The following is a 15192-nucleotide window of genomic DNA, read 5'->3' on the forward strand; positions in this document are numbered from 1 at the left end:
AAAGAATCCTGAAGAAAAAGTTGAGTGAAATGAAGGAAACGTACTGAGCTAAAAAAAAAAAAATGACTCAGAATGACAAGAAAGGTGTTTGAACCAGTTGTGTTAAGGGGGTTACTCTCCCACTACTGCCATCTTCCAAAGGCCCCCACAACATTCCTACTGCATCAGCCACTCTTATCACTTCACCTGGCATGGCCAGTGCTGAGTCCACCTCTGACTGAAGACCAAGTGAGGAGACAACTGAGAAAGCTACACATAGGAAAAGCCAATGGTACCATCTGAAGTCGGTCCTCAAGTTCTTAATGTGACTGAGTTTGAGGTGTCATATGCCACCTGTTCAGTCTGTCACTTAGACTTCAAAAGTGTCACTCTTGTGGAAAACAGTTTGTGAGGCTCAAGAACAAAATCACTAATGTGGATGTGAGCAACACTGGAGCACCTCAAGAAAGTCCTCTCTCCTCTCCTGTTCACCTTACACACCCCAGACTAGAAATCACTGCCTGAGCCACAATGACTTCTCTACTGCACCTCCTCTGCACCCTCACTTTCTTTACTCCAAGTAACATTAACAGGAACAACAGGCTTTTGAGAACCATGCAGCTAAAAGGGAGGGAGGATTTCAATATTAATAACTCTTTAAATTAAATTCTGCTGCATGTTCACTTGCTTCATTCTGTGTATGACCTTAATCTACATCCCGCTGCTTGCAGGGAAAACATAGGGGTTGGTGGCAGGATTGGCACTCTAGCCACCATAAAAAAAAACTCAAATTGTTCCAAGATGGTGCTGAGGTGTCACCTGCTGCACTCGGGTCCCAATCCAGATGGTTTGGCGTGTGGTGGGTGCAGCAATTTGCTATCTGCGCATACCCATAACCTTACTAATGCATAAAACTGAATTAAATGATCCATTTGTGAAGTCGAGCAAAATGACACCTTTTATTGGCAAACTAAAAAGATTACAAATAACAGGCTTTTGGAGCAACTCAGGGCGCTTCTGCAGGCAAGATCATGTATCTTTCTAGTTAGCCAATAAAAGATGTCATTTTGCTTAACTTCTCACTACATCCACAATGGCTAGCACTACAGGACCCTAGTACTATGATCCACTTGTTAACATGAGTAACCTTTCTCTGAAACAATTGAGGAGGTGTAAGTAACAATTGTAAATTTCAGAAACTTATATTGTTTTGTTTTTTTTTTTCGTGATATTCCACCCTAGTGGAGAGATTATTGTCCTGACCTAAACACTAGCACAGCACTCTGCATTTTCTGGAGAATCCATCACTCTGCAGTGTCAGACCAGCAGCTCCATTGAATTTCACTGTCCTTCGCCTGGCCTGGTAGCATCAGAGGACTGGTGAGGCACCTAAAGTCTTAATTTACTCAGCCACCTCCTTCAGATTTGGGATTTCGGGGAGCTTCAGTAGCAGTGGAGCAGGGACAAGCTCTGCACTCACCATTAATGAAGTTCAGCCATAAAATGTCAGACATTACTGCTGTTGAGACTCCACTGACATGGCAACAGAGAGCTCTTCAAAAGACAGCTAAATGAGCCTCATCTTGGGAAGTCAATAAAGACATGTGGAGAATTTGCAGTTTTTTTTCCCAATGAATCTTAAAAAATAACAAGAGTCTGGTAATTGTAATAAATCATTTTAGATATAACTAGGAGGAAATGAAGGTGTCAGCTGGTCAGCTTTAACTAACAACTGATAATAGAAGACAGCAGGAAAGTCCAGATTGTCTGTGCTAGGACTAGAGCTTACATAAAAAGTTTAAACTCTAAAAAACAAATAGCAAAGTACTTTATGCCACAGACAGCAAGTATCAAAGCCAAATGCTGTTCGTGCTGTGCATTTCATGGAATCCTGCTGCCTAAGTGACTGCGAAGTCTGCAGCTCCTCAATGCTCTCTTCAGACTTTGTGCAGCCCGTCACACACACACACACCGCGGCGTAAAAGAAAGTAACCGAGTGCTCCACACTTTATCATTTCTCTGGGTGAAGACATATAAAGGCCTCTAGTATTGTGACAAACCTGAGGGTGCTGCTGGTGATGGAGGAGTTTCAGTATGGTGGCCAATCAACATACTCAGATGATGAAGTTTTAAATCAAATGCTGCAACAATTGATGGCTTCTCTCACCACATTGCTATTTAATATATTATCTGATATGGGTTTAAATTGTATTATTATGAATTTTAAAGAATACATCTATCCAACAAGTAGTATACAATAGTCAAAACATACACAATCCATTTAGGCGGTTAGCAATAATATCCACTGTGACACCAAACCATATTTTATGCTGTCCCTATAAGTGCCACAATAGAAATGAACACTTTCAATTTTTTTTGTAGTTTAAATTATTGTTACACACTTTGTCGTCAGCATTCTGATGTTCTAATGGGAGTTTTGTGCCCATATGAAAAAAAACAGACATGAATGGCTGGAACAAAATGGAATTGAGCGAAACAGACATTGACTGTGTCTTATGTATTTACAATCTGATTTGGACAAAATTTCTTGCTTAGAATAAAGTTATTGAGGTGTTAAAGAAGACTCGTGTCAATACTGATGCTGAACTTTGGACACCTAAATGAAGTTCTTGTCTACTTACAGTATTGTCAGGGGTGCCGCTGTAATAGGTCACTGACCTCTTATTTTTGGATGGCACAGTAATGCAGTTGTTAGTCCTACTGCTTTGCAGAACCAGCATCCTGATTTTGGATGAAATGCCCCCATTACCACCCTAAAACACAACCACCCCTACCATCGTGTCTTGGCACAATACCAAACATAGGCATAGTGGTGGGTCTGAGGCTAGGGATCTGCACTGACAATCGGAAGGTTGCCGGTTTGAATCCCATAAATGCCAGAAGGGACTCTGCTCTGTTGGGCCCTTGAGCAAGGCCCTTAACCTGCAATTGCAGAGCGCTTTGAGTAGTGAGAAGAGCGCTATATAAATGCAAAGAAGTATTATTTATTATAAATACATGTAGGACTGGTTGATTCACAATTCCAAACTGACTCCAGTGTCAGCATCATTGTGTGTGAGTGGGCTCTGTGATGAAGCGCCCTTCTGTCTACAGCTGTCACCTGACTTGAATGACAGTATGTGGACTTGAGAATGACATGACTCCCATTTGAGATGACATTTGATAGAGTAGTGATAATGCCAAAGTTATGGGCAGTAATACTGCCACCATGTGTTCTTAAATGCCATGCCCCAATAGATACCCTTAATCAATGTACTTTTTTGAATTTTTGAAAGTACATCCTATTTCATTTTCAGCCTGAACCGCAATGAAGCTACAAAAGTGAAAAGTAAAACGAATAAGCACTGGCACCACCAGCTGCTCACTGAATTTTCATTTTACAATTTGCATTTTCATGTTCTCAATATGCAAATAGCATAGATCAATGGGCGGGGCTTAGCTTCTCAATTTCCCTCAGTTCTTTGACCTTATTAGCTGTAGAGCCACTTCTATTATTAGAATGCTTCTCCCTTCGACTGTGTTTAATTCTCATGATTTTGATCTTCACAGCGATACCGTCTCACAAAATCTAAAGACCTCGCATAATTATAGTTCAAAAGTAATGAAGTTCACTATTTAACATGACAGAAATTAGCCTTTACCACGTCATAGTTTACATTTATTTACACTGAAGTGGAAACGGCATGCTTTGCATTTTTGTAGTATTATATTGTAGAGCGGGCGCTGAGCACCACAGTGGCTGGATTGTGGTAAAGTGAGGTCCGCGGCTGATTGCCGTCTTTTAAATAAATAATCGCCGCATTTGAAAATGAAATTGCAAATGGGGGTCATTTCATTTTTTTTTTAATTTTTCCAGCATTCTTGCATGCAGACTTTGCAAAGGTAATTGCAAAAGAGAGATTGTACTCTTATTTTATGATTTTCATTTTCATTTTCATTTTTGTAGAACATTTCTCCCATACTGTCTTTCACGAAAATTCAAGTTTACGTAGGAGTAGGAGTTTTAAAAGTAAAAAAAAATAAATAAATTGTGTAATGAATATTGTTTGGCAAGCTGTAAGTAATATATAAAAAGGTGACATGGGTGAAGGTTCTGTAGGGGATGGGGGCTTCTTAACTCTCTGAATGGAGACAGAGAGTGACACCAAATAGGGAATGACAAGTGGCAACAGATGCAAGGCACTAGATGACGCACAGTCAACTGAAGAAACAAAGAATTTGTGAGCCTGTGCTGTCAACCAGATACAGTAGACTGATGGGGGTTAGCCCTGGAGGCCTGGATAATAAGGGTAACTTAGGGGTCAGGGGTGCAGGAGCACCAAAAGTCAAAAGAAAGTTCTAGCCTGGAGTAAGTGTTAGCCACCGTGACCCTATTCATTCATGATTTCTGATTTCTTTCAAGATTGAGAGCTTCTACTGTACTATTTAATTTACTATGTGTGGTTTTTCTTTTCTTAACAACTACGTTTTGTGCGTATTGATTTTCAGTGTTCCATGGTTTCGAGGAAACTCTTGCCCCTTCTTCAGGCAAGATGTAATACAGAAACTGGAATTCCCTGTGTTTATGTACACACTAGGACAAGAAACAACATTGGTAAATGAAAAATCTTAAATGTAAAAAATTAATAGTTTCATTCAGGCTAAGATTCATTTAACAAGACAGAGAAGAATAATGTATGGTCAAGATCTTTAGATAAGATAACTGTCCAAGAAAGTCCTTTGAAGTTTGTGATGAGTTTTTCAATACAATATGGGTCAGTAGACAGGTTATCTGTGTCAGTCTGAGAGATGCAAACAGTCCTCATACCTGGCCATAAAACTCTTGTCTCTATTCAAGCCATGTTGTAATGTATTAAATTTTAACATGAGTTTAACTTCCCATTCTTTTCTCTCTTGCTGTGTTCTCAAGTTGCCCATAAGCACAGTGACTTTAAAGTCCCTCTCACAGTGTCCATGGCTGTTGAAGTGGGCTGCTACAGGAACATCTGTGTTGCTACGTTTAATGTGAAATCTGTGTAAATTCATTCTCTGGCGGAGTGTTTGTCCAGTTTCTCCCACATAGAGTGCAGTGTCAGGACATTTCATGCAGAGAATTAGGTAGACAACATTAGATGATCTGCAGGAAAATGATCCCTTTATGTGATGTTCAAGTTGGGAGTGTGGTATAACTATACAGTCGGTATTATAAATGTGAGCACATGTTTTACATCTTTTCTGTAAGCAGGGAGTTGTGCCATTTTCTGTTGGTTCACTAAGGGAGCTTCGGACAATTGTTGTTAAGCAACAGTTGCTTAAGGTTTGGTGGTTGTCTGTATGCCAGGAGAGGAGGTTCAGGAAAAACATTTTCAGTGTTTGGTCGTTGTTTAGCATTGGCTGAAGTTCTTTTATAATTTTTCGAAGTGTTTCAAGATGTGTGTTATAGCTGACAACAAGGGGGATGTGGTTTTTGTTGTCTTTGTTTTTATATTGCAGAAGGTTGTCTCTGGGTATGGCAGTAGCTCTTCTTATTTGAGTGTCTGTTGTTTTGGGGGTATAACCTTGTCTGATAAAATCTTGTCTGAGCTCCTGCAGTTGTTGATCCTGGTCTGTCGGGTCTGAGCAAATACGATTGTACTGTATTGCTTGGCTAAAAATAATGGAGGTGTCAATAATAAAAAGTGTCATTTTGCTTGGTTTTTTGCTACATTCATAATGGCTAACACGGTGCAACACCCTAGTGTTCAATGGTGAATTAAAGATGGAGGCTTAGCACTCATGTGAATTGTGCAGTCAGCATGAGATCTCTTCTTAAACCAACACACAACTTCTCCCGGTTCTCATGGTCTTCTGTACTTCCACCTAATCACGAGGGTCTCATGCAAATCTCCAGGTGTGTCTCTCTGTATAATGTGGCCAGAGCTCTACAGGCTCACAGCTCCTCTGCTCCTCAAACATGTGGCCTTCCACTCTGATACTCTGTGTGTTCCTCATCTGGCCTGTGGGTGAGTTAAGAAGGCATCCGTTGTCTTTATCATTTTCTAATTTTTGTGGATTTGTAACTTGTCCACACATCTGTCATTTGTTATATGGCTGTCGTTCATGTCTAAACTGTTTTGTTCTTTCAGCCTCTGATGTGGTTTTAACTCAGACTCCCAACATGGTGTCGGCCCGTCTGGGTGGAGACGTCAGCTTCAAGTGCAGTGCCAGTAAGGATATTGGCTGGTATTTATCATGGTACCACATGACTCTTGGACAGGCCCCTAGACTCCTTATCAAACTTGGTAATGAGCTCTACACAGGCGTGCCAAGCAGGTTTAGTGGACAGAGATCTGGAAGTGACTTCACTCTGACCATCACTGGAGTCCAGGCTGAAGACATAGGACATTACTACTGTTTGCAAAGCAATGAAGCTCCTCTCACACAGTAATAAAGAGTCATACAAAAACCTCCATGACTCTCCAGGGCCACCACCACATGATGTGCCGCAGGTGCTGAGGAGGAACACTTAACAGATGAGTAGTGAAGTGTGTGACGAGTAAGGCCTTTACAGTTAAGTGCTGTTCACCCTGCTGTGAGAAGTCAAGAAAAATGACATCTTCAATAAAAGGTGTCGTTTTGCTTGACTTCTCACTACATTCATAATGGCTAACACGGTACAACACCCTAGTACTTCACCTCCTGGAAAGATTAAACTTCGGTAAGGTAATTAATTATTTACAGTGTTGGTGACATTTGATTCTTACTTTTCTCATTTACTCTCAATAAAAGATTTTGATGGCCCAGTGTCTAAAGTGTTGGACTGTAAAACACAAAGTTAAAAGTTCAATACTCACCACTGCTCACTGCTTGACCCTGAGCAACTCATGTATTCAGAGAAACTGTCCAGCAGTTCAGTTTAATGTAACTATACAGTATAGAACTTGCAAGATGATGAAAATAATTACTTTGTGCCATTGGACAATAACCTTTAACATGCAGATGACCACTTGAGTTACGAGTTGAATGTCTCTCAGATAACTTGTGTTTCTAACTCTACAGGCACTTGTTAAATGCAAACTGTAGCAGTGCTGGTGGTTGAATCCTCCACTTGTGATTTCTAGTGTCACTTCCAGAACCAACTTCGACTCTGGCACCCCCCAGAACACTGCGACCTTTTACTGAGATTGGCATGTCAGCCTATGAGAAGGGGACACTGCCAGATTGAAAAGAAGGAGAGAGAGGATGGGTTTGACTAGAGCTGCAGCAACAGAACTCTTGCTTGAATCTTCAATATGTTGTTGTCTGTAGAATTACTGAGGTGTGCCAGGATTTGTTATTAATACTCTGGAGAGTCCATCTTGGAGTCTACATGGGCAAGTAAAATCACAAAGGGTGTTCCTGCAAAAACTAGTAGAAAAGAACTGAAAAATCTCATACTGAGCTTTAAGGATTTTGCACACTGTACTTTGACATTCTTTGATATCCTTCTGCTGTGAAACATTCTGACCTGTCATTGTTTACACGTCTTAAACAACTTTTATCACACACTGAGTCATGCAGCCATTTCTGTACTACCTCACACTGTGCTGTATTATCTATATCTAGTATTTATTTATTATATTACATATTTATTGACTACATCTCCTCGAACCGCCAACTTATCGTGGTGGAGGGGATTGCGTGTCCCAGTAATTCTAGGACCTCTGTTGTCCGGGGCTTTATGCCCCTGGTAAGGTCACCCAAGGCAAACTGGTCCTAGATGAGGGATGAGACAAAGAGCGGTTCAGCAAACCTTCTATGATGAATGAAAACTTTGGACAGTGTTTTCCCTCACCCACACGTGGGTCACCGGGGCCCCCCTCTGTAGCCAGGCCTGGGGGTGGGGCTCGATGGTGAACACCGGGTGTCCGGGCCTGCACCCATGGGGCTCAGCTGGGCACAGCCCAAAGAGGCAACATGGGTCCCCCATCCATGGGCTCACCATCTATGGGAGGGGCCAAGGAGATCGGGTGAGTTGGGTGGTGGCCGAAGGCGGGGACCTTGGCGGTCCGATCCTCGGCTACAGAAGCTGGCTCTTGGGACGTAGAATGTCACCTCTCTGAAGGGGAAGGGATCTGAGCTATTGCGTGTGGCCAAGAGGTTCCGGCTAGATATAGTCAGGCTCACCTCGAAACACAGCTTGGACACTGGAACCAATCTCATTGAGAAGGGCTGCACTCTCTACCACTCTGGAGTTGCTCCCGGTGAGAGGCACTGAGTGGGTGTGGGCATACTTTTTGACCCCCGACTTGGAATCTATTCATTGGGGTTTACGCCTTCAGGTGGGGGGACGGGTCCTGACTGTTGTTTGTGCATATGTGCCAAACATGCACCCACCCTTTTTGGAGTCCCTGGAGGGGGTGCTAGAGGGCATACCTTCTGGGGACTCCCTCGTACTGCTGGGAGATTTCAATGCTCCTGTGGGCAATGACAGTGAGACCTGGAAGGGTGTGATTGGGAGGAATGGCCCCCCCGATCTGAACCCGAGCCGTGTTTTGTTATTGGACTTCTGTGCTCATCACGGATTGTCCATAACGAACACCATGTTCAAGCATAAGGGTGTTCATATGTGCACTTGGCACCAGGACATCCTAGGCCACATGTCTTGGACACTCGGGTGAAAAGAGGGATGGAGCTGTCAATTGATCACCACCTGGTGGTGAGTTGGCTTTGATGGTGTGGCAGAAAGCAAGTCAGGCCTGGTAGTCCCAAATGTGTCTGCTGGGAACGTCTGTCAGAGTCCCCTGTCAGAAGTAGCTTCAACTCCCACCTCTGGCAGAACTTCGACCACATCCCAAGGGAGGTGGGGGACATTGAGTCTGAATGGTCCATGTTCCATGCCTCTATTGTTGAGGCGGCTGAACGGAGCTGTGGCCGTAAGGTGGTCGGTACCTGACGTGGCAGCAATCCCCAAACCCATTGGTGGACACCGATGGTGAGGGATGCTGTGAAGCTGAAGGAGTCCTACAGGACCTTTTTGTCCTGTGGGACTCTGGAGGCAGCTGATAGGTGCCGGCAGGCCAAGCGGAATGAGGCTTTGGTGGTTGCTGAGGCAAAAACTCGGGTGTGGGAGGAGTTTGGGGAGGCCATGGAGAATGACTTTCAGACGGCTTTGAGGAGATTCTGGTCCACCATCCAGCGTCTCAGGAGGGGGAAGCAGTGCAGTGTCAACACTGTATATGATGGGGATGGTGCGCTGCTTACCTTGACTCGGGTCATTGTGGGTTGGTGGGGGGAGTACTTCGAAGACCTCCTCAATACCACTAACTTGCCTTCCATTGAGGAAGCAGAGCCTGGGGACTCGGAGGTGGGCTCCATCATCTCTGGGACTGAGATCACCAAGGTTTTCAAAAAACTCCTTGGTGGCAGGGCCCCGGGGGTGGATGAGATACGCCCGGAGTTCCTCAAGGCTCTGGATGTTGAAGGACTGTCTTGGTTGACACGTCTCTGCAACATCGCATGGACATCAGGGACAGTGCCTCTGGATTGGCAGACTGGGGTGGTGGTCCCCCTCTTTAAGAAGGGGGACTAGAGGGTGTGTTCCAACTAGAGGGGGATCACACTCCTCAGCCTCCCTGGAAAAGAACAAGAGCGTGAATTCAAGCGGCCGAAATGAGTGTCTGGGCTTTCCCTTAAAGATAGGGTGAGAAGCTCAGTCATCTGGGAGGGTCTCAGAGTAGAGCTGCTACTCCTCCACATCAAGAGGAGTCAGATGAGGTGGCTTCGGCACCTGATCAGGATGCCTCTTGGACGCCTCCCTGGTGAGGTATTCTGGGCATGTCTAACCGGGAGGAGGCCCTGGGGAAGACCCAGGACACGCTGGAAGGACTATGTAATAAATTAATTTAGAAATAACTAGGAGGAAGTGAAGGCGTCAGCTGGTCAGCTTTAACTAACAACTGATAATAGAAGACAGCAGGAAAGTCCAGATTGTCTGTGCTAGGACTAGAGCTTACATAAAAAGTTTAAACTCTAAAAAACAAATAGCAAAGTACTTTATGCCACAGACAGCAAGTATCAAAGCCAAATGCTGTTCGTGCTGTGCATTTCATGGAATCCTGCTGCCTAAGTGACTGCGAAGTCTGCAGCTCCTCAATGCTCTCTTCAGACTTTGTAAAAGAAAGTAACCGAGTGCTCCACACTTCATCATTTCTCTGGGTGAAGACATATAAAGGCCTCTAGTATTGTGACAAACTTGAGGGTGCTGCTGGTGATGGAGGAGTTTCAGTATGGTGGCCAATCAACATACTCAGATGATGAAGTTTTAAATCAAATGCTGCAACAATTGATGGCTTCTCTCACCACATTGCTATTTAATATATTATCTGATATGGGTTTAAATTGTATTATTATGAATTTAAAAATATACATCTATCCAACAAGTAGTATGCAATAGTCAAAACATACACAATCCATTTAGGCGGTTAGCAATAATATCCACTGTGACACCAAACCATATTTTATGCTGTCCCTATAAGTGCCACAATAGAAATGAACACTTTCAATTTTTTTTGTAGTTTAAATTATTGTTACACACTTTGTCGTCAGCATTCTGATGTTCTAATGGGAGGTTTTGTGCCCATGTGAAAAAAAACAGACATGAATGGCTGGAACAAAATGGAATTGAGCGAAACAGACATTGACTGTGTCTTATGTATTTACAATCTGATTTGGACAAAATTTCTTGCTTAGAATAAAGTTATTGAGGTGTTAAAGAAGACTCGTGTCAATACTGATGCTGAACTTTGGACACCTAAATGAAGTTCTTGTCTACTTACAGTATTGTCAGCGGTGCCGCTGTAATAGGTTACTGACCTCTCATTTTTGGATGGCACAGTAATGCAGTTGTTAGTCCTACTGCTTTGCAGAACCAGCATCCTGATTTTGGATGAAATGCCCCTATTACCATCCCAACACACACCCACCCTGACCACCATGTTTCCCACAATACCCAATACAAACTGACTCCAGTGTCAGCGTCGTTGTGTGTGATTGGGCCCTGTGATGAAGCGGCCTTCTGTCTAAAGCTGTCACCTGCCTCGTGCGCAGTGACCCTGACTTGAATGACAGTAAGTGGACTTGAGAATGACATAACTCTCATTTGAGACGACATTTGATAGAGTAATTATCATGCCAAAGTCATGGGCAGCAGTACTGCCACCATGTGTTCTTAGATGCCATGCCCCAAAAGATAACCTTAATCAATGTACTTTTTTGAATTTTTGAAAGTACAGTACATCCTATTTATGAGGCAACAAACTAAAGTCTTATTAACTTCATATAGTACATTCAAAATGACACATGAAAAACCAAAAAGTATGTGTGAACCACACTGTCCTCAATTTATCATCAAAGGCTGCACACAGATTTGAATACGTACAAAACTCATTAAAAGTTTAGGTAGGTATTAAAGACACTATATAGGATGGACAGATAAATAGACACTGAGACAAAGCAAACTCTGAGCAAACTCTGTGGAGTTAAGGAATGTGAGGGCCGCTGAAGCTACCACTGACCTCAGATAAATCGTGTGAGATGTGAAAGAAGTGTGGAGAAAGAAACACCACAGCAAAAGAGCTGGCATGTGGAACAGACTCAGGAATAAAGATCATCATTATTCTCTGTCCAGTTTCCTGCTCGCAACTGTCCAGTCACTTAAAAAAAAAAACAGGTGACCTCTGAGCCAGGATTACATTATAACAGACATCAGGAACTGCAATGTTCTTTCACCTGCAATTCTCTTGAATGCTGTAGTTATCCAAAGCATCATTGCTGACCATGTGTCTGCTTTTATGGTCTCAATCTGTTCTTTATTTAAATATAGTTTTTTTTTTTTGGTTCTTTATTTTGCCTTATACAATTTCTTGTATTAGGAATTAGTTAGTTTTCACATACCCATTGGGATCAGAGCACAGGCTCAGCCATTGTACAGTGCCCCTGGAGCAATTGCAGGTTAAGGGCTTTGCTTAAGAGCCCAGCAGAGTAGGATTACTTTTGGCAGGGACTGGGATTTGAACTGGCAACCTTTGGGATACCAGCGCAGATCCTTAGCCTCAGAGCCACCACTCCACCCAAGTCATATCACAAAAGCCAAGTCCACAGCAGTGACCCCAGTTTACTCCAATGGCCTGCACATTCCCCAGACCTCCTCCTCCTTTCAAATAAGGTCTAACAAGAGGTAGACAACCAAAAAAAAAAAATGTCTGAAAAAACTGCTTAATGCTACCCAAAAGCCTAGCAGAACACATATGTCAAAGAATTCAGGATGCTCTGTAGGGGATAGATAGATAGATAGATAGATAGATAGATAGATAGATAGATAGATAGATAGATAGATAGATAGATAGATAGATAGATAGATAGATAGATAGATAGACAGTGGAAGTATACAAGTTGGGACACCAACCAATTTTTTCCATTTAATCGAATAGAAATCCAACATAGGAAACATATCTTGGAGCTCCATCCAGTGTGTTGCTCTGAACATAAAAGCTGCCTTCTTCCAAGCAGCCGGGCTTTTTATAGTGAACCAAAAGGGGCCGAGCTGAGTGCCCTCACTGGGCAGTTTCTCAGAGCTGAAAGGAGAAAAGGAGAAGAGAATGTTGTTGCCAGCGCTCCCTCTCTCCCTAGCAGGTTATCACATACCTCAAGTGAGCCCATATGGAGATCCTCCGACTTATATTTGTGACTGTCGTTTCCACACTTGTAAATCTTTTCTTATGGGAAGTGTTTTTTTCAAGTGGTGTTCGCTGTTCCAATTATCCAAAAAACAATGGCAGAATCATGAACAAAGACCTTATGGAGTGTTTCTCTGTATTCAGATGCTTAATAAACCCACCTTACTTGAGTTTCTAAAGCTTCCCCATTGATAAACACAGAGAACAAAAAGGACCCAACCAATCAGAAGAGATGAAGAACTAAACATTGTTATATGGCGTGGCAGTGTGAGTGTTTGCAGCTGACATGTTATATCTGAACACTGTGCAGAGTTTACATGCCACTTAAAAGTGGTGCAGTGCTGAAGGAATTTTGGTGTCATACAAATATGATAATCAGTTTTTGAGTGGGCAAAGAGTTTAATAATAATAATAATAATAATAATAATAATAATAATAATAATAATAATAATAATAAGAAGAAGAAGAAGAAGAAGAAGAAGAAGAAGAAGAAGAAGAATACATTTTATTTATATAGCACCATAGTTTATGTGTGAGAGCCTGGGCTTATTGAAAACTGCTAAATAAAATATAATTTAAAGAAGACAAAATCATTCTCTATAAAGGAGATAATTAAATAAGCATATAAATATAGAACGGTGGTGCAGTGGTAGCGCTGCTGCCTCGCAGTAAGGAGACCTGGGTTTGCTTCCAGGGTTTCCTCCGACAGTCCAAAGACATGGAGGTTAGGTGCATTGGCCATCCTAAATTGTCCCTAGTGTGTGCTTGGTGTGTGTGTGTGTGTGTGCCCTGCGGTGGGCTGGCACCCTGCCCGGGGTTTGTTCCTGCCTTGTGCCCTGTACTGGCTGGGATTGGCTCCTTGACCCTGCGTTAGGATATAGCAGGTTGGATAATGACTGACTGACATGACTAAATATAGAAAGCACAATATAAGACAAATAAAGTATATCCATTGTGTATTTGTACGGATATAATGCAGAATTAAACTCCTATTTTTGTTCCTGGATGTCATTTCCAGTCCCCAGCACTCCTCCTTTTATTCCCCAGCTCTCTGACTCTCACCACTCTCATCTTTGCAGCCTCTCACATCTTCTCATGAACTCAGCAGGTGTGTCCTGCCCGCATTTGGCTCTTTATACTTCTGGTCTTCTCTCAGGTTGATTTGCATGATGGTGCCACCTCACTGCTCTGCCCATTTAAGAGACTAAAGACTCACCGGTGTGTGACAAAGCAGTCAACACTCCCATTAAAATGAAGGCACTGGACACACTGACTGCGGTGCTCCTCATCAACTTCATACTCGGTAAGAGGGCCTGGGATTTCTCGAGTTTCCTTTATTTTGGTATCATTCAGTAAATAGGGATGTACAGGACTCTTGGATGTTCAAGAGTGTAAAAACATCATTTTATTTGAGGAAATGAATGTGTTGTCATAAAGAACAATACTAAAGATCAGATGAAGATGTACAGATACGAAAGGCTATTCAGCTCATTAAGCTCAATAGGTCAGCTAATACTGTCACAGAATTGTAAAGATTCAGTTGCTTTTTATGAGTTTATTATATAAAAAGTAAGAAATCTAACAAGAAAAATAACAACTGTGAATTGATTGCCTGTATTTCACCCAGCGCTGTTCTCATTCCCTTTTCATTTGTCTTCTCTTCAGGCTCCAGTGCTCAGATCACAGTGACTCAGCCTCAGTCAGTAGTGTCTGGCCAGTCTGGAGAGACGGTGACCATCAAATGCCAGACCAGCAGCTCTGTTTACAACTCCTATTATAAGGTGGACATTCTAGACTGGGTTCAACAGAAGCCTGCAGCACCTCCTAGGTGTATCATCTATGATGGTGTTCATCGAGTGTCTGGGGTGCCAAACCGCTTCAGTGGCAGTGGAGGGAGGACTGAATTCACACTGACCATCAACGGAGTCCAGCCTGAAGATGCCGGTCATTACTATTGTGTACAATTATATGCAGCACCACACACAGTGACAGAGAGCTGAACAAAAACCTCTCCTCCATACCCATCTGCAGTGCTGTTGTTGCCAAGACAGGCTGTGTTGTCATCTGTGATGAGGAGTTACTGAGGGGTGAACAAGAGACTAACTTAAAAAAACAAAGTTTATGTTCTTGATACCTTAAACCAGTGGAATTGGACACCTATGATTCACCTCCTCTCAAACATCCATTGATCAGTTCCTTGAGAAAGTTAAGGAAGCCATAATGATGGTGTGTGTGGAGGGGGGAGACCCAGAGACTCAGCTTGACCTGTCAGCCATCATATGTGTTGTTCCTCTTTGTCCTGCCAAGGATAACATTTGACTTACATTCTCAAGGAAGTGAGGATGGAAATCAGAAAAATGAAACACAATATAGCAAAGCTGTAATCGACTGGAAGGGGTCCAGCATACAAACTCTGATTATGGGCTGGCAGGAGGGTTGCGTCATGCTCTACATATTAAACACATGATTTTAGAATTTGGCCTAACAAAGGTTCAAGCCTTAGGCTGTTCTATAAGCC

The 15192-nt window shown here is 42.7% G+C and overlaps 1 gene segment (V, D, J or C); it reads left to right on the forward strand.

The window, feature by feature from the left end:
* The first annotated feature begins 5932 nt into the window (after positions 1-5932).
* LOC120528849 lies at positions 5933-14921 on the forward strand. The segment is given in 4 exon segments: positions 5933-5981; positions 6105-6185; positions 13876-13977; positions 14340-14921. Coding segments are annotated over 4 exon segments (567 nt in total).
* The last annotated feature ends 271 nt before the right edge of the window (positions 14922-15192 follow it).

Source organism: Polypterus senegalus, chromosome 4, assembly GCF_016835505.1.
Source record: "Polypterus senegalus isolate Bchr_013 chromosome 4, ASM1683550v1, whole genome shotgun sequence".
Taxonomy (NCBI): Eukaryota; Metazoa; Chordata; class Cladistia; order Polypteriformes; family Polypteridae; genus Polypterus; species Polypterus senegalus.